This window comes from Neophocaena asiaeorientalis, unplaced genomic scaffold, assembly GCF_003031525.2.
Source record: "Neophocaena asiaeorientalis asiaeorientalis breed wild unplaced genomic scaffold, Neophocaena_asiaeorientalis_V1.1 scaffold492, whole genome shotgun sequence".
Lineage (NCBI taxonomy): Eukaryota > Metazoa > Chordata > Mammalia > Artiodactyla > Phocoenidae > Neophocaena > Neophocaena asiaeorientalis.
Window position 1 is genome coordinate 103,696 of NW_020171985.1, and position 20,703 is coordinate 124,398.

The following is a 20,703-nucleotide window of genomic DNA, read 5'->3' on the forward strand; positions in this document are numbered from 1 at the left end:
AGTCAATATAAACTGGGATTAAAATCACATTAAAAATCATACTTTGAAATATTGGCAATATCCCAACAGACCCTTAACAATCTGAAAATAATAAAATTATTTAAAAAATGAAAATCTATAAAACATCAAAAGCAGACACTGGCCACCATTATGTACAAGGATATCTGCTGTTTTCAAAATTTTTAGCAACCAGACTCTGTTTTTAAATCAAGTCTTATAAAGACCCCTAATATGTGGTATATGTGTGCGTAAAGTTAATGGGGGTCCACGAGCAGTTTAAAGGTTCACTCTTCACTTAGGTACCTCATGAAACTGGAGCTTAGTATGAAAACCACTGCTGCATATAGCAGCTCAAATTCTTTCCTACATCAAAACACCAAAGAGTAATGAGAATAAAAGCTGAATAAGGAGCACAGTAGCTTTTAAGACAAGGGTAAAGAAAATAGCTATGTTGAAGTCACTTTATGGACCAATTAGCATATAATTTGTTTCTGGCGGGGTTAAAAAAAAAAAGGAAAGCATGTCCTACCCTCCTACATTTGTTTTAGCCTGTCATTTGATTTTAAACAGAAATCTGACATTACATCCTAAATAGTATTGCATGGTATATATTCCTTACTAATGAGAACACTTAACATTTTAAGAATTTCATGACACTCCCTTCAAAACAGTTGCTATTGTAAAACCAAGTATGGACTCAAAGAACTGAACAGCAAAAATAATAAATTTTCCAGGATCTAAATTATAAAATATACTACAAAAAAAGGCGTGGAATTACTGTTACAGAACCCAATAAGCATTGATATAAACTATTTCCAAGTATGCATGCTATTTTATACTGAAACATTATATCTTCTCAAGCAGAAGTAACTTTAACTGAAGTTAATACAGTTCCCATTTTGTGGAAAAAAACGAGTATTTAGAGATTATCATAATGTACTTACTGAAGTAGATTAAAATCAGTTGGTATTTCTGGAGCTGCTATCATTTCTTTATCATCTTCTGGGACGCCCCAATGTCAGAAATATATTCATATATTTACGTGGGTAAAATGATGGTTTGCTTCTTTCTTCTAAGACAGACAATTCCTTTAAAAGGGACAGGGGGCGGGGGGCAGGGAGAACGCCATATTTATTATAAACACACCAAAAATATTGGGAAGGATATCTGCCCCAAAACTAAATTTCCAAGTGTCTGCTAATGTGTTTTAGTAAATAAGGATTTCTTTCCCTTGTATTTGACTGCTTTTTCTAGATACGGATTTGTTACAACTGTTGTAGCCCCACGACAGTAACAACAAATACAAAGAAAGAAGCTTCTATTACAATTATTTTTTTAAATTTGTTATGATTCTCCAGCCTTGCTTAAAAAGACAGATACCCTAACTAGGAACAGAATGTGACTTTTACTCATCCTAAAATCTTTATGACAAGTTTAAACCATAATACAAGACGCCTGAAAATTCTATAGCTTTCTGCTTATGATGTACAGTATAGTTAAAAGGAGCTAATAAAAAAAAATCTAAGATATAATTTTAAAATACTTTAAAAACAGGTTCTTCTACCATAGAAGAAACATACGGTCCAAAAGCGTGGCTTATTACTAAATAACTACACTTCATGATAATACCATCTGCGTTGAACAGGAAAGGGGAAAAATGTTAGCTCTGATCCATTCCCTCAAGGACCTTATTATCAATTTAAATACCAATAATGTCATATGGACAACAGATGAATGCCATTTGTGACCAAAGTAAGTTTGGCCATAGGAAGATGCAGTTCCTAAACAAGAGAGTGACCTAAAAGCAAATGACAAATCTATAACAAAAAAGAGAAAACAGACTGGGTTTGAAGCTCTGAATCTTTAACTTTCTTTTAAAATTTTATGCTTTTATTTCTGATCAAATCTCATACTTGGTGGCCACCTAAAGACTAAACATATCCAATTAATAATAAATATTCAAATATCACATAGTGATGAACTTCTAATGATCTCTTCCAGCAGAGTAAACTTTATACAAGAAACTGATCATTCAATTTTTCCATTAAGTTTAAATCTCGAAAAAACATCATAAATGGCTACTAATATATAATTTTTTTAATTTTTTAATATATAATTAACATACAAAAGTTCAAAACACTGCATTTCCTTGCTCACTCTAATAAGCTACTATGAATAGCAAAATAATGAAGAGGAGAAACAAGAATCAATAATATACAAATTAAGCCCTAATCAAGGGTTGTCTATACCACCACTTTGAGTTTCTTTTTTTTCTGAAGAATACTCATATTGTAAAATATTTATTTAGATATCACTGTTAGTATAGTCTTCTCACACTAAATCATGGTCTCAGGATTGTTCCCCTCCAAGACCACTAATTGTTAATTTGGTTTTATTTTTATTGTAACCTAAGGAATTATCTAAGTAGTATATCAGAGTTCTGAGACTTGCCATCATCACATGTAGGATACACTCTAGCCTCCTAAAAATCCCAACTAATTTAAAAAAGAAAACTGTTTTTTAAAAAGAGAACAATTTTGTTTTTTTAAGTGAGCTGGAGAGGTACAGAGATAATAAGTTCTAACCAACACATCAGGTCATCTAGATGGCAAGATGGAAATAAAGAGCTTGCTGTGTCTGTCTACCTACCTGTCCCCTCCCCTCTCTCTCTAAGCATTTTATAAAACCAAACTTGATGCATTCCTTAAATATACAGTTTTTAAGCAGACTTTAAAGATAGTTCATAAATGTATTCTACTAAAGGACATAAAGAATGAATCAGCTCTGAAAAGCAGAGAGCACTAAATAAAACAGGTACTGTATGATATACTACATTCCTCTAAATAGCACAGAATTTCTAGTGTACAAGAAGTCTTGCCAGGTCAACTTATTTTTCTCAAAGTACGGCTATACTAACATGTACTTGGTAATTAGAAACCAAAGAAAACACAAAAGAAAAACAGAAGTTATAAAGATGTGAGTCTCCCAGACAAGGTGTCTGTATTTTAAAAAGAAATATCATGCCAGGGTCTGACAGGTTTAGAAAAAATTATTAAACTAGCCAACTCCCTATCCCAGTGAAACACCTGTTTTTAAAAGTTTCTAAATATTAAAAATCCGTCCAACCAAGTAAAAGTATCTACCATGTGCCAAATGCAGCAGCGGGCACTGGGCATACAGTAGTGAACAGGAGAGCAATGATTCTTGCCCTTATGGAACTACCTGTAACAGTAAATGTGAAAATATATTTCTAGGAAAAGGCACCTTCCTCTAATGCAACCTATTATTAAACATAATATTAAATTCCATGTATCTTGAGTTTTTACTACTGTAATCATGCTCTAAATAACCAATTTGCCACCAAAACAGTTCTTCATAGCTCAAAAAATATATATATATTAAAGTTGTTGTGTAATTTAAAGGGGTAGGGGGAACGATGGATATGTTAGCATTGGTCTGCGGTTTTTTTTCTTCAAGAATATAAACTTTATCTGCAGGAAGAACTTCGAATTTTTCCCTTTTTATTTTAAATGTCTACAGCTATACATAAATACAATTTGCTTCCCCCAAAGATTTTCATTAAAAAATTCACAAACAAGGTCTTTAAATGTACTTAATGCCATTTGACCTAAGTTGGGAATCCCCAAACTGTAAGAATACATAATGCTCAAATAAAAGTATAAGTTTAATAATCAAACTCACCACACCATTTCTGGCCTACTGTATGTAGGTTATTAATTTTTAAGAAATATGCTCAAAGATCACAAGGTGGAGCTCTCACCTAATGTCAAAGAAAAGCTCTGAGATTTTTAGCATTTGTACCAATTCTCTATAACTACTATAAGAGAGTTAACATTCCAACAGCTTTGGAGGATAAAGCACAGAAATAAAATTTGCTTTAACTCTCAATCACTATTTCCCTTTTGGGAAAAAATACATCCAATAACAACTAGCTTCTGCTTCTCCTTACTGAAAACTAAGCAAACACATTTATCGATAGGTTGAATAACATACTTTAAGGTAAAACCACTTCCTTAGGCTCAAGTGTGTAATACACTGCCATTAAAGATTTATTAAAATTAAAAATAGGTGATTATATATATTTTAATTCTATACCTTAAATTCAAGTAAATGTTCTCAGCAGTAATGCTTTTGATATAAACAGAGATCTAAAAGCTGAAATTTGATCACCATACTTTTCAAGTTATCTATAATGAATCTATGTTTAGGGCCTGTTACTCAGTTTAGATCCCGAGTTAACTAATTCAATAACAAAAAAACTTTCTTCTTCCACTTCTGAAAACCTGTTGGATACCTACTACTCTAGCACATAAACACAAATATATACTAAATATATATAATTATGCTTGCATCCTTAACTCCAAAAAATGACTTAATTGATTAAAATTATCCACCCACTGCCAAAAAAGTAAAAATACACAAAAAACAACCCGATTTTCTTTGATATTGTTTTAAAAACTTAAGGTAATTCTGATTTCTTTTTATAGAAGAATGATTGTTTCAAAGTTCCTTTAATTCAATCCCAAGTGGTTTCAAGATAGAAAATAAAAAACTAACAAGGTCCCTCAGAACTCACATGTTATTGGGGAGTGGGGGAAGCACTTAAAGTAGCTGGTGTATTAATTCTTTCCCTAAAAATGCAGAAATATTCAACTGCTAAAAGCTAGCAAATTCAGCACATATACCACACGTCACACCCTTATCTTAACACTAGCCCAAAAGGGTTATGTTCTTCTATCTATAAGGATCACATCTTGGAAACGTATATACCCTTCTGAAATGCCACCATCATTATAATGCAAACACTTAAAAATAGGAACTACTTAAATGCCCAGCCATGGATTAACTTACGGTACAAAAATGTAATTCATATTCATACACTGAAACTACATATGATGACTGTGTAGCAACATGGGTAAAGTTTGATAAGTTAAAAGCCTTATATTAGGATACAATATTAACCAAAAAGAAAACAAAGGAAAACAGTTAACATATCAGAGTGGTGAAAATGTGGTTGATTTTTAAATTTTTAATTACGATGTTATCGTTAGTAAGAAAAAAAGTAAATTATGAGGGTGGATATTTATTTTTCAATGTCTTCTCTTAAAATCTGAACTGAGAGGAACTACAAAACTATCTCTGCTGCTAAAACCTGATCTATTCATATTTCAGATACATAATGTCAAAAAGTTACACATCTACAAAAAGAAACTGAGTTCTATCATAAAATATCTTTATTATGTTCACCTACTCAAGATTAGCAGGGAACAGAAACTTTCATATGAACTCCTGACAAGACCCAAAGGTATGTTCCTTTTACTGGCTTATCTACTTTCTTAGGAGATAGCAGACAGAAGTCTGTCATTTAGGGTGAGACTGTGAAAGAAAAGGGAGACTAGTTCCTGGAGTTATTTACTCAAAACAGGAAAGTCACTATCATTCCTTATGTCAAATGATACATGGCAACTTTGAGTACATAGGTAGGGCAAGAAATGAAAAAAGCCTTTAAAAAAAGATTTCTCCTTGCTCAAAAAGATATTTTTCCTCCCTCTGTTTATCTCCCTAATTTCTGCTAATAGTCTTCTAAGTAAACAACAGGGTGAAAAGAATGACAAATCAAACAATGATCATGTATATTCAGGCCAGCAACACAATTTTAACCTAAGTGTTTCTTGATAGCATACTCACATTACACCCACCACATAAATCATTTGCAAATGTATTTTCCTTTCCACAAACTAGGAAGGAGTCCTAAAGAATTTCTAATGGGAGCACCTGCTCTAGTGCAGGAATAGGTAATCTGGAGAAGGTAGGACTAGAAGAAATCTAAATACGTAAAAGAATTAATAATCCTGTCTACATTTCCTAACTAACCGTAGGGGAGGTCAAATATCTGCCCTTACAAACTTAAAAAATAATATACAGAAGAAAGGGAAGGCCAAAAGTAAAAAAAAAACTTTCTAAAATAACTAAGTAGACAAAGTGAACACACCTAATGCCACAACACTTCAAAAACAACCTTTACTTGCAGGAAGAGGGGAAGGAGCAAGCTGGGGCACAGTCTACACACATCTGGCATCACTATACACTGCCAGAAACTAAGCCAGATAGAACTGGAAACATCCACCTGTTCCCCTCCTATTTTTAAATGTATGATAGTATATGCTCAGCAATCTTCCTTATTTTCTTGTCTACCCACATTCCCCAATACTTTCCAAATGTGACTCAAGTACTAACCACAATTAGGATCACCTGGCCCAACCTACGCAGCTTGCCCCAGTTCTCGACCATCAGTTCTGATTTCTGTAGAAAATCTAGCACTCCATCGTTAACTTCACATGCACAAAGTGCTACCATTTTGAGGAGGGGGGAGAAGGGGGGAGATAAGAAAAGGCTTCTGCCTTATTCCTGCAGACCCACTACTCTATCACTCTGTACTCAGTCGTACCCTGTGCCTTAGTCATCCAAGGATCAACACTCTGCCTTGTTCTTGCTGTAATGTATCTACCAGCTCCATCCCAGGAACTGGAATCCTGCCCCTAAACCTACCCTAAAAAGTCTCCCTGTGTCTCTCCAGTTGCCCTAATCCAAATGCCACAATACTGTCCTCCTCTCATCTGTCTACCATACTGACACTGACTGCTGCTAGACACTGGATACCATATCATACCTGATACAGTGGACATATATAAACTATCTAATTCCAAGTCTGCTACTTCCCCAGTTTGCCTAATCAGCTGCTGTTGACTAGACATTATCTGGCCCTATCACAAAATAAATACCAAAACAGGTAAACATTTGTTTTATCATATACTATCAAATATCATACCTCAGGACTTCCCTGGTGGCGCAGTGGCTAAGAATCTGCCTGCCAATGCAGGGGAAACGGGTTCAAGCCCTGGTCCAGGAAGATCCCACATGACGTGGAGCAACTAAGCCCGTGCGCCACAACTACTGAACCTGTACTCTAGAGCCCGTGAGCCACAACTCCTGAGCCCTTGAGCCACAACTACTGAAGCCCACGCACCTAGAGCCTACGCTCCGCAACAAGAGAAGCCACCGCAATGAGAAGCCCACACACTGCAATGAAGAGTAGCCCCCGCTCGCCGCAACTAGAGAAAGCCCACGTGCAGCAACAAACACCCAACGCAGCCAAAAATAAATAAATAAATACATAATCATTCCTCAGTCTGCAAGGTCAACAGCTAAATCATGAATCATTTTTTTTTTTTTTTTTGCGGTACGCGGGCCTCTCACTGTTGTGGCCTCTCCCGTTGCGGAGCACAGGCTCCGGACGCGCAGGCTCAGCAGCCATGGCTCACGGGCCCAGCCGCTCCGCGGCATGTGGGATCTTCCCGGACCGGGGCATGAACCCGTGTCCCCTGCATCGGCAGGTGGACTCTCAACCACTGCGCCACCAGGGAAGCCCATGAATCATTTTTTGAAGTACTGTCAATGTTCACTCTTCATCTCACTTATACTTGAATATCATACTCTGAAGTTAGCCTTCTGCAATAATTTAAAGTATGTATGTGCCCCACTGACATAACTTTCTGTATGTTAAGACATGAGTAAACAGCAGCAATTACTACTGGGTGTAGTGGCATTCGACATTTCAGAGGTGAGACAAAATTAGCTGGTATAAATGAATGTCTAGATCTGAAAATCAAATTTACAACAACGAGCTAATTTCATGTGTTAACACTTGTAAATGGTATACAGCATGATATAAGCACAGTGCATCACTACCATCAAATCCACTTCGCACTGGGCACCACTGGCTCACTGGCAGATTTCAATCAATAGCGGTTATCAAGGCAGATTTCCTAACAAAGTTGATGAAGACAGGATAATCCCGCCCAGATTTTGAGGGAAATCCAAATTTTTATTTCATATACTCTCAGACTGATTACACCAAAAACACTTTCACATTTATTCAAGGCACTAAAAAGTATCTAAATGAAATCTTGAGTATTTATTAATAACTCACATGGAGATAGAGACACAACTGTAACTTAGATACAATTCGGTTAATAAAGTGTAAAATAAATCACTTTATAGAGGACAGTGGGAAATTTTAATCTAAAATTTAGAACTGCAGTTACTACTACCAAGCACAGTATTTTTTATTCATTTTATTATGGCAGCAAACATAACATACATGCTACATATTTAATACCTTTTTTTTTTTTTTTTTTTTTTTTTTGCTGCACCACGTGGCATGTGGCTCTTAGTTCCCCAGCCAGGGATTGCACAACCCCTGCAGTGGAAGCGTGGAGTCTTAACCACTGGACCACCAGGGAAGTCCTATATTTAATATTTCTTGTCCCTTCCACGTCTGATTAGGTAACACTTTATTAAAATACCTAGCATTCGCATCCACTTGATATAAACCACTAATCTTCCTACTAACATCCACAGTACACAATTCACAGGCTTGAATTATATTCATATTAAAGTTCAGAAATCATGTTTTCACAATAAAGTTTATGAACACAGTATAGGCACTTCGAAGTTCTCATTTCAAATCTAAAAGGCTGGTAATTCCACACAATGACAATGACAGGAGAGTCACATATATGTTGTACTCCAAAATTATTTTAATTCTCTCTAAACTTAAGCTTTCCTAAAAAAAGATTAAAACATGTAAATTACTTTTTAAAAACTAAACTTAAGCCAGATAAAGACACTACAAAAAACGACAGACCAATATCCCTGATGAATACCGATACAAATATCCTCAACAAAATATTAGCAAACCAAATTCAATAGCATATTAAAAGTTATTATACACCATGACCAAAGTAGGATTTATTCCCCGAATGGAAGGCTGGTTCAGCACATGAAAATCAATTACTGTAATGTACATATTAACAGAATGAAAGGCAAAAACCCCTAATGATCACCTCAACTGATACAGAGAAAGCATTTGATAAGATTCAACACCTTGGGACTTCCCTGGTGGCACAGTGGTTAAGAATCCGCCTGCCAATGCAGGGGACACAGGTCCACGCCCTGGTCCAGGAAGATCCCACATGCCGCAGAGCAACTAAATGCATGTGCCACAACTACCGAGCCTGTGTGCCACAACTACTGAAGCCCACGCACCTAGATCTCATGCTCCTCAACAAGAGAAGCCACCACAATGAGAAGCCTGCGCACCGCAAGGAAGAGTAGCCCCCACTCACCACAACTAGAGAAAGCCCACGCACAGCAAAGACCCAACGCAGCCATAAATAAATAAATAAATAAATAAAGATTCAACACTTTTTCATGATAAAAACACTCAACAAACTAGACAATGAAGGAAATACCTCAACATAATAAAGAACACTTATGAAAAGCCCGCAGCTAATATCGTACCTAATGGTAAAAGACTAAAAGCTTTCCCTCTAAGATCAGGAACAAGGCAATGATGCCCTCTCTCTCCACTGCTATTCAACATGGTACTGGAAGTCCTATCCAAAATAATTAGGCAAGAAAAAGAAATAAAAGCCACCCATATCAGAAAAAAAGAAGCAAAATTATCTCTGTTCACGGATGATATAGTCTTATACGTAGAACACTCTAAAGATTTCACCCCCACCACCAAAAAAACTGTTACAATAAACAAATTCAGCAAAGTTGCAGGATATAAAGTCAACACACAAAAGTCAGCTGTGCTTCTATACACTGAAAACGAACAATCCAAAAAGGAAACCATTCCATTTACAATAGCACCAAAAAGAATATTTAGGAACAAGCCTAACCAAACAGGTGGAAGACTCAAACACTGAAATTTATAAAACACTGCTGAATGAAATTAAAGAAGTCACAAATAAATGGTAAAATTCAACGGACTCCAAATAACCAAAACAGTTTAGGAAAAAAGGAACAAAGTTGGAGGAAACACACTTTCTGACTTCAAAACATATCACAAAGGTGCAATACTAGCATAAAGACAGACATACAAGGCTTCCCTGGTGGCACAGTGGTTAAGAATCTACCTGCCAATGCAGGGGACACGAGTTTGATCCCTGGTCTGGGAAGACCCCACATGCCGCGGAGCAACGAAGCCAGTGAGCCACAACTACTGAGCCTGCGCTCTAGAGCCCACAAGCCACAACTACGGAGTCAGTGTGCCACAACTACTGAAGCCTACACGCCTAGAGCCCATGCTCCACAACAAGAGAAGCCACCACAATGAGAAGCCCGCACACTGCAATGAAGAGTAGCCCCCGCTCGCCGCAACTAAAGAAAGCCCACATGCAGCAACAAAAGACCCAACACAGCCAAAAATAAAATTAATTAATTAAAAAATAAAAAGACAGACATACAGACCAATGAAATAGAATGGAGAGGCCAGAAATAAACCCTTGAATATACATTCAAATGATTTTTGACAAAGGTGCCAAGACCACTCCATGGGGTTTCTCTTCAAAAAAATGCTGCTGCGAAAACTGGATATCCACAAGCAAAAGAATGAAGTCGGATCATTCATTATCTCATACCATATACAAAAATTAATTCAAAATGGATTAAAGATCTAAATACAAGACCTAAAACTATAAAACTCATAGAATAAAACTTAGGGGAAGAGCTTCATAACACTGGACGTGGCAATGATTTCTTGGATATGACACCAAAAGCACAAACAGACAAATGGGACTACATCAAAACTTTTACACAACAAAGGACACAACCACCAGAGTGAAAGGCAACCTACAGAATGGGAGGAAAGATTTGCAAATCATACCTGATTAGAGGTTAATATCCAGAATATACAAAGAATTCCTACAACTCAACAACAAAAAAATCAAATAACACAAATTTAAAAGGGACAAAGCACTTGAATTGAAACCAAATCAAAACTACAATGAAATACCACTTCACACCCTCTGGGATGGCTAGAATAAAAAGGACATAACAACAAGTGCCTGCAAGGATGTGGAAAAAATTGAACACTTGTGCACTGTTGGTAGGATTGTAAAATTGTGCGACTGCAATGGAAAACAGTATGGAGGTACCTCAAAAATTTTTAAATAGAACTGCCGTATAATCCAGCAAATCTCCACTTCCAGGTATATATCCCAAACATTTGAAAGCTGGGTCTCTAAGAGATAGCTGCACAACCATATTCATAGCAGCAAACTCACAGTAGCCAAGAGGTGGAAGCAACCCACATGTCCATTAACAGCTGAATGGATGAACAAAATATGGCATATACATACATTGGAATATTATTCATCCTTAACAAAAGAGGAAGTCCTGTCACATGCTACAACATGGATGAACCTTCAAGACATTATTGTAAATGAAATAAGCCAGTTGGTCACAAAAAACAAATGCTGTGCAATCCCACTTACATGAGCTATCTAAAGTATCAAATTCATAGAAACAGAAAGCAGAATGGTAGTTACCACATTTTGGTGGGGGGGCAGGAAAGGGGAAGGTGTTTAATGGGTACAGAGTTTCAGAATTGCAAGATGAAAAAGTTCTGGAGATCAGTTTCACAGCAATGTCAATTTACTTAACACTGCTGAGCTGTCCATCTAAAAATGGTTAAGATGGTAAACTTTACGGTTTTTTTTACCACGATAAAAAAATTTAGATTTAAACCCTTTTATCAAGCGTCTCTTGTATCAAACATTAACAAGATTTTATCAATCACTTGAGAACACCTTTCTAGTGAACAAGCATACTATACAACATAACTATTGACATCTTTTAAAATGTAATTTTATAAATTAAGACACTGACAATTGACATCTACACTCAGAATACTGTATTTGTCTCCTATTTACACAGTAAATAGAAAACAAAGCTTGCATCTTTATGGCAAAACAGTCAAAGAAATATCTAGCTTTAAAAAAAAAATCAACTCTACTTAATGCAGTGTGGTGACCTAAATGGGAAGGAAATCCAAAAGAGGGGATATATGTATATGTATAGCTGATTCACTTTGCTGTACAGTAGAAACTAACATAACATTGTAAAGCAACTACACTCCAATAAAAATTAATTTTTAAAAACTTGAAGTATTTGGTTGAACAATGTAAGGTAGTCTCAGCTATATCTTTACTCTGGTAAAGAGTTTAGCAGTTTCTTCTAAAAACCATACAGCTCACCACAAAAAAAAGAAATGATAATTATGTAACGGAACAGAAGTGTCAGCTAAAGCTACTATGGTAATCATATTTGCAATATATATATAAATGTATCAAATCAGCACATTGTATACCTTAAACTTATTCAATGTTATATATAGATTATTTTGATAAAAAATTAAAGCCATACACACATTTGCCACAAAAACCAGCAATCTTACTTGTGAGCATTTATCCCAGAAAACTGAAAATCTATGTCCACACAAAAATGTGTACATGGGGCTTCCCTGGTGGCGCAGTGGTTGACAGTCCGCCTGCCGATGCAGGGGACACAGGTTCGTGCCCTGGTCCGGGAGGATCCCACATGCCGCGGAGCGGCTGGGCCCGTGAGCCATGGCCGCTGAGCCTGCGCGTCCAGAGCCTGTGCTCCACAACAGGAGAGGCCACAACAGTGCGAGGCCCGTGTACCCCACACACACACACACACACAAAAATGTGTACATGAATGTTCAGAGCAGCTTTATTTGTAATAGCAAAATATTGGAAACAACTCTGTTATAGGTTGAATTGTGTCCCCCCCGCCAAGCTCCTATTTTGAAGTCCTAACCCCCAGTACCTTGAAATATGACCTTATTTGAAGTTAGGTTCTTTACAAAAGTTATCAAGTTAAGATGAGGTCATCAGGATGGGCCCTAATCCAGTATGACTGGTATTCTTATAAAAGGGGGAGCTTGCAGACAGACACACACAGTGAGAATGTCATGTGAAGATGAAGGTGGAGACCTGGGTGATGCTTCTATAAACCAAGAAACCCCAAAGATTTCCAGCAAACCACCAGAAGCTAGGGAAGAGGTATGGAATGGATTCTCTCTCATTGCCCTCAGGAGGAACCAACTTGGCTGACACCTTGATCTTGGATTTCTAGCCTCCAGAACCGTTAAACAATAAATTTGTTGAAACCACCTAGTTTGTGGTGCTTTGTAATGGCAGCCCAAGCAAACTAATACAAACCCAAATATCCTTCAACGGGTGAATGGTTAAACAAACCATAGTACATGGAATATGAGTCATCAATAGAAAGGAATTAACTGTTGGGATGCAACAACTTGCATGAATCTCAAGGGAATTATTTTGAGTGAAAAAAAGTCAATCTCTACAGCATATACTGTATGATTTCCACTTATGGAACAGCCTCCAAAATGACAAAATTATGGAGAACAGATTAGTGGTTGCCAGGGATTAGGAACAGAATAGAAGAAGGTGAGAGAGGGGAATGAGTGTAACAATAAAGGAGTAGTATGAGGGATCTTTGTGATGATGGAACAGATCTGTATCTTGATGGTGGTGGTGGTTACATCTATCTATACATGTGTTAAATTGCACAAAATTAAAAACACACAAAGACAGTCACACAAAAAAGCACACATATAACTGTAAAATCTGAATACACTGTGGATTGCACCAATGTCAATTTCCTGGTCTTTATATTGTACCAGTTATGCAAGACGTTTCCATTGGTAGGAACTAACTGAAGGATACATGGGACCTCTCTCCTGTTTTTGCAACTTCTTATGAATCTAATATTAATTATACCAAAATCAAACTTTAAAATGTCTAATCAAAATCCTAGAAGTTGTTTTCCCCCAAAAAATCAACAAACTGATACTTAGATGAAAAAGTAAAGGAATCAGAAAAGCCAAAACAATTTTGAAAAAGAACAAATTTGGAGAACGTACACTATACACTGTATCAAGGCTTACTATAAAGCTACAGTAATCAAGACGTTGTAAATGGTGATTATGACAGATCAATGGAATAGAGACCTGAAATAGATCCACACACATGGTCACTCACTTTTTGACAGAGGCACCAAGGCATTTCAATGAAGAAAGACTGTCTTTTCAAACGACTACATATCCATTTGCCAAAAAAGTTCCTTAATCCATACCTTGTACCATATGCAAAAATTAACTCAAAATGAATCCTAGACTCAAATGTAAAAACCTTCAACTATAAAACTGAGTGGCTTTTTTTTTTTTTTTTTTTTTTACAGGGCACGATCCCGTGTGTCCCCTGCATCAGCAGGCAGACTCTCAACCACTGCGCCACCAGGGAAGCCCTAAAATTGGGTGGCTTTATTTGTAATCACCAAAAGGTGGAAAGCAACCCAAATGTCTTCAACTGGTGAATGGATAAGCAAATTATGTTATATCCATACAATGGAATACTACTCAACAGTAAAAAAGGAACAAACTTCAGATATATCAAGTCAGCCGAATCTCAAATGTATTCTGCTAAGTGAAAGCTGCCACACTCAACAGGCTGCTTATCGTATGATTCCAATTATATGACAGTCTGGAAAAGGCAAAAAACCTATGGATGGAAAATAGATCAGTGGTTGCCAGGGGCTCAGATTGGGAAAAAAAGAGCAAAACACACCAAGGAGTTTTGGAGGGATTCGGGGGTAGAGATATTGGAACTGTAATATATGTTGCTGTGATAATGGTGATACAACTATATAATACATTTGCCCAAACTCACAGAACTGTACACTAAAAAGAGTAACTTGGACTTTATGTAAATGATATCTTAATAAAAAATTTTTAAATCTGTGTCCATCAGTGCTGTTCCCCCCACCACCACGCAAATGCTTTCTTCCAATTAATTTCTTCAACATCTATACTAGAACACCAAAACTATCTGTTTTAACCACTTGAACAATATTTAATTCCATGTTGCTCTGGTCATTTTAGTCAATTAGCACATAAGCTGTCCCTCATACCAACTGGTACATGATTGCAGATTATGGCCAAAAGCCATATGCATTTGTAATATTAACAAATAATATTAAAATTGGCCTCCATACACAAAGGCCATACCAATTTGTACTTCCACCAGCAACCAACCTATGTATGGGTGTGTTTCCGTACAGCTAAGCACACTGTCAAGACTTCCAAATTTTTGCCAATCTGCTAAAATGAAAAGTGATAATTCAGGTTACAGATGAATCTCCCTACATAACATTTTACTTCACAAACTCAGAAACCAAACATACATTTTCAATAAATCCCTTGTTATTCAAAACTTGTAAACCAGAAGATTTGGATAACGCAGTATTTGCCCACTAATAAAAATCAGGAACCAAATAGGTCTGGCTAAGAAGCGATACTTGTAGTTTTAATTTACACTTCTCTAATTTCCTTATACTTAAGAGTCATTCTTACTGTCTTTTCCATAAACTCTCCCTGCTCATGTCATTTGCCCACATTCCTAACAGGCTGATGACCTCTTTCTTGCTGACTTCAAAAAGCAAAACATTCTCTCCACTGCTTCCAAGGAGACAGATCACTTCCTGCTATAATGGCGTCTTTGCGCAATAGTTATTACATACTGCCCTACCATCTCTCCTAATCTGACCTCGTCCACAAGGGCTTTATCTTCCAGCCCGCTCACCTCCTTATCTACTCCCATTGCCACATACAAAGGATGTTATTATCTTTTGCACTTGAGATTTCTCAGATCAGCCATCCCTGGGCTAACTAGCTCACTACTCTCCATGCTTCTTTGATGCACTACCCACCCCCACCCTTACACATTTTTTGTGATTTGCACGTTTTATGTCTCCAAGTATGTAAAAAAGAATGAAAGGAATTTAGTTACAGAGGGCTTTTTTCTGTTCTCCTTGTTATTTCTATATTAGACGCAAGAAGAAAAACACCCTCACGCCACCATGGTAAGACCAGAAGCCTTACCAAAATACTTAAAGTAATGAAATGGTTTCCATAACACATCATTGACTTCCCCTAAACACTCATAAGATTATTTTCTAAAAGATTAAAAGTCTTGCCTAATGTCACACAGCTAGTAAGAGATAAAACTCTGGGCTTGAACCTGCCTTCTGCATATTTGCTTCACAAATAGATGGGTGCCCTGTTAGGATAATCCACATATCAGCTCTTCAGAACAAATGAGATTATGCTCTTAAAGTCCTGTGAATCAGTCAATTTCAAATATAAGAGAGGTGTTAGTTTCCTTCCTCTATGCTTACGTAAATGTCTAAGACTATCACATAGGAAACCCCTGAAATATCTTACACACCTTGTTCAATACATGCAATAAAAACAATATTTTTTCCTTACACTTGTGTACACAAAATGATTTCTAGCAAAATCTTGAGCAGCAGAAAATCCCCAACAGCTACACTTTACCATCAATCTTATAAAGCAAATAAGCACTTATTGTTTGTAATTGTATGTCCCCAAAGGGGAACAGCAGCTCCACCACCATACTTATAGGTGATCACGTAATAAATAATGGAAAATTCTATCTATAAGAGAGTGCTTCTCTTAAATTCCAGTGGGCATAAGAATCATATAAACGCTTGTTTAAATGCAGGGTCACAAGACCCACAACTAGGGACTCATTCAGTAGACCTGTATACAAGTGTCAGGCATCTTGTATTATTCACAAATCCCCTATATAGGTGGGTCCAATCCCACTTTAAGAAAAGCTGCTGTTAAGTCATGGAATAAGCAACTTCTGATATACAGAATGACCCAGTTTTAGAGACAGAGAAGGCATGAGTAGTTAGGGAAGAAAAGCAAACACACTTCCCCGTTCCTGCTTGGGCCACTTAATCATCTGAACCTTATTCACACAAATGCCAGAAACCCACAGCTCAATGATGCATTTCCCCCAGAACGTCCTTAAGAAGCTTCCCAAAGTCTAAGCCACCAGTGGTCACCATACCACTCTTCTTTCCACAAGAAAGAAATGTGTCTTTCCTAAAAGATACTGCCCAAGTTTAAGCTAACCATGATTGAAATATCCACGAAGTTTATTCCATATAGACTTCAATTTCCCACTGGATCTTCTTCTTTCCAATTTCTATCTTCTACAGGAACACCAGGAGCTGCCCGTTTCTAGAAATTCTGAATAACCCAAGACAAAAGTTTACTCAAATGGAAAAAAGCATTAAAGAGTATATTTTTAGGGGCTTCCCTGGTGGCGCAGGGGTAAAGAATCTGCCTGCCAATGCAGGGGACACAGGTTCGAGCTCTGGTCCCGGGAAGATCCCACATGCCACGGAGCAACTAAGCCCGTGTGCCACAACTACTGAGCCTGCGCTTTAGAGCCCACAAGCCAAAACTACTGAAGCCCTCGCACCTAGAACCTGTGCTCTGAAGCAAGAGAAGCCACCACAGTGAGAAGCCCGCGCACCACGACAAAGAGTAGCCCCCACTCACCGCAACTAGAGAAAGCCTGCATGCAACAACAAAGACCCAATGCAGCCAAAAACTAAATAAATTTAAAAATTTATTTAAAAAAAATAAGAAAGTACACTGGCATGGGGAATTCCCTGGCAGTTCTGTGGTTAGGACTCCACACTTTCACTGCCAAGGGCCCAGGTTCAATCCCTGGTTGGGGAACTAAGATCCCACAAGCCATGTGGCGTGGCCAATAAGATAAAATTAAATTTAAATTAAAAAAAGAAAGTACACTGGCATAAATATGCACAGGAAGCCCCAGGGAAGTGGCTCTTAACTGGGTAAGGGGAGCTCGGACATGGTTTCCAGGTGACCCCAATCTAAATCTAGAATGATATGCACAGTATGCTGGAAAGTGGATGCAGGAGCATTCCATGCATTAGAAACAGCTCAAGCAAAGAAACATGGAGGCATCAAAACTCGTGGTATGTTAAGGCAACTAAGAGCAGTTGGATACTCTACTGCAATGTATGGGGTGGGGGGTTGGTTTGGAATGCCCTGGTCAACTGCTTCTGAACCTCAATCACTACCCTCTGTAAGGCTCATTCCCTGAAGTCTCCCAAATAATCACTACCTCTTTCTGTTCCTAATGATCCTGTATTCTTAATGTTTTTGTTTCCTTAATTACCTTCTGTATTGACTGCTGACTCTTTGAGGACAAAAACTGTATCTTATATACAATTCACTCTGAAAAGATACAGCTGACCCTTGAACACAGGTTTGAACTATGCGGGTCCATTTATATGCAGATTTTTTTTCAGTAAATACTACAGTACTACATGATCCAGAGTTGGCTGAATCTGCAGGAGCAGAACCACCACAGATACAGAAGTCTGACCACGGTAACTTGAGCATCCGCAGATTTTGGTATCCACAGCAGGTCCTGGAACCAACTCCCCACAGAAACCAAGGGACAACTGTATAGTAAAGTTTATTCTTTTGACATAAAATATGCCCTCAATCACATCCCCATGAACTTCCCAATACGACAACAACAAAAAATGTCTAAGCTAACTTATTATAGAGAAATAATTACAATACCATTTTTTCTGGAATAAAAAACACTAAATTATATGTATGTCCTATGCCCAGAAAAATTCTGCATTTTTAAAAGGCACAGGGAGGGACTTTCCTGGTGGCGCAGTGGTTAAGAACCTGCCTGCCAATGCAGGGGACACGGGTTCGATCCCTGGTCCGTGAAGATCCCACATGCCACGGAGCAACTGAGCCCGTGAGCCACAACTACTGAGCCTGAACTCTAGAGCGCGTGCGCCACAACTACTGAAGCCTGCGCGCTCTACAGCCCTCGTGTTGCAACTACTGAGCCCACCTGCTGCAACCACTGAAGTCCGCGCACCTAGAGCCCGCGCTCTGCAACAAGAGAAGCCACTGCAATGAGAAGCCCGTGCACTGCAACGAAGACCCGATGCAGCCTAAATAAATAAATTGTCGTAATAAATAAATAAATGAATGAATGAATGAATGAATAAAATACGTAAGAGAGACAGACAGACACACATAGAATCAACCCTTAACTGGAAACAACTGAAAAAGCAGCAGGCAAATTCTTTCTAACAAGCTTGTTTTAAAATCAGAATATAAATGAGAAATGCAAGAATCAATGGTGCACTGTGTCTTGTAGTACTCACAGAGAAATGGAAAAACAGAAGGAATCAAACTAACACCTAAACCAGTCTTTTTTATGGAAGCAATGAAACAGAAAAGAACACACATACCATAAAATATATCAACCATAAAGTATATGAAGTAATTCGGAAGGCAGAGAGCAGTAAAGTATTTGCTTTGCTGATTGACAAGAAAAAGTAATGGGCAAAAAAGATTACAATGGATGGTTCCCCTCATAATATTGCAGTGGGACATATATCTGGGGTTTAAAGCCCAAGAACTTGAAGATTCTCAAATAAATCCATTAAGGTACAAAAGTAGTTATATAATATGTAGGTCTACTTGTGGTGGCTATCCCGTTCAAGAACAAAGAGAAGAAAAAAAAACTAAAATTCCATTGCAAAATGCAATGGGTTGAATGATAATGTGTGCTGAGAGTTTACTAAAAGAATAAAAAGCCAATAGTTGAGATTACTTAAAGTGTCCACAAAGTATAAGAAACAGTATACTGGACCCTGTCATCTAGGTTAAACCCGCTGAATGTTTTAAGGGCAATCAATGTCCTTCAGTGCACACTACACAGGAAGCATATGACCTTGGTTCCCACAAAATGACACACGAAATTACCTTTAAAACGCTTAGAATAATCATATAGCATCCATTACACTAATAAATCACTTTTTCTCATTTTTCTTTCCAGGCTTTGTCCATATGTGCATGCCTGAATGTCTAGGTGTAAATTTTTCAAAACTATAACCACAGAATGGATGTAACTGTGCATAATTTTTCATCTCTATATGCATTTCTACCATTTCTGTAATATTTGTAATAACTACTACTAATAGTTTCATGAAATTCCACCACACGTGATGTACTATAACCTACTTATTTATTGTTAGACATTAAGATTGACCACAGTATTTCATTACAATAACTAATGCCGCTTCCTGTGTACATACTTTATGTTTAATTATTCCCTATCTTATCATTATTAGATCCAAGTAGATCAACATTTATTTTAGGGCTCCTGGTTAGAGATAAGGTGCATGCCTACAATTTTTTGCTATTTGTAAAGTGAGGAGATTTGCACCTGTACTTTGCGTGGTTCCTGCTTAAGGATTTTAAATGACAGATTTGGGCTTCCCTGGTGGCACAGTGGTTAAGAATCCCCCTGCCAGTGCAGGGGACATGGGTTCGAGCCCTGGTCTGAGAAGATCCCATATGCCATGGAGCAACTAAGCCCATGCACCACAACTACTGAGCCTGCACTCTAGAGCCCGCGAGCCACAACTACTAAGCCTGTGTGCCACAACTACTGAAACGCGCGTGCCTAGAGCCCGCGCTCTGCAACAAGAGAAGCCACCGCAATGAGAAGCCCGCGCACTGCAACGAAGAGTAGCCCCCGCTCGCTGCAACTAGAGAAAGCCCGCGCACAGCAACGAAGACCCAACGCAGCCAAAAATAAATAAAAATAAATGTATTTTTAAATATATTTAAAAAATAAATAAAATAAAATGACATATTTATCAAGCACTTAGCTTAGTGCCTAGCACCCAATAAAAATCAACAGGTAGTAGTAATAATATTGAAAACTTCATATCCACTAACATTTAAGATCATTAACAGCTGTTCGTATCAATTTGTATGAATGCTAAATAAAACAATGGTAACATTATCGAGCATATTCCATGTGTCAGGAACTT

At 37.6% G+C, this 20,703-nt stretch overlaps 1 protein-coding gene across 1 annotated transcript in view; it reads right to left on the minus strand.

The window, feature by feature from the left end:
• Positions 1 to 20,703, minus strand: part of STAG2 (STAG2 cohesin complex component) — a 117,413-nt gene that overhangs the window by 75,231 nt on the left and 21,479 nt on the right. The window contains exon 2 of the mRNA XM_024747079.1: positions 945 to 1,088. Within this exon, the coding sequence (XP_024602847.1) occupies positions 945 to 988 (44 nt within the window). The 5' untranslated portion in view covers positions 989 to 1,088. The remainder of the gene's footprint in view (positions 1 to 944; positions 1,089 to 20,703) is intronic.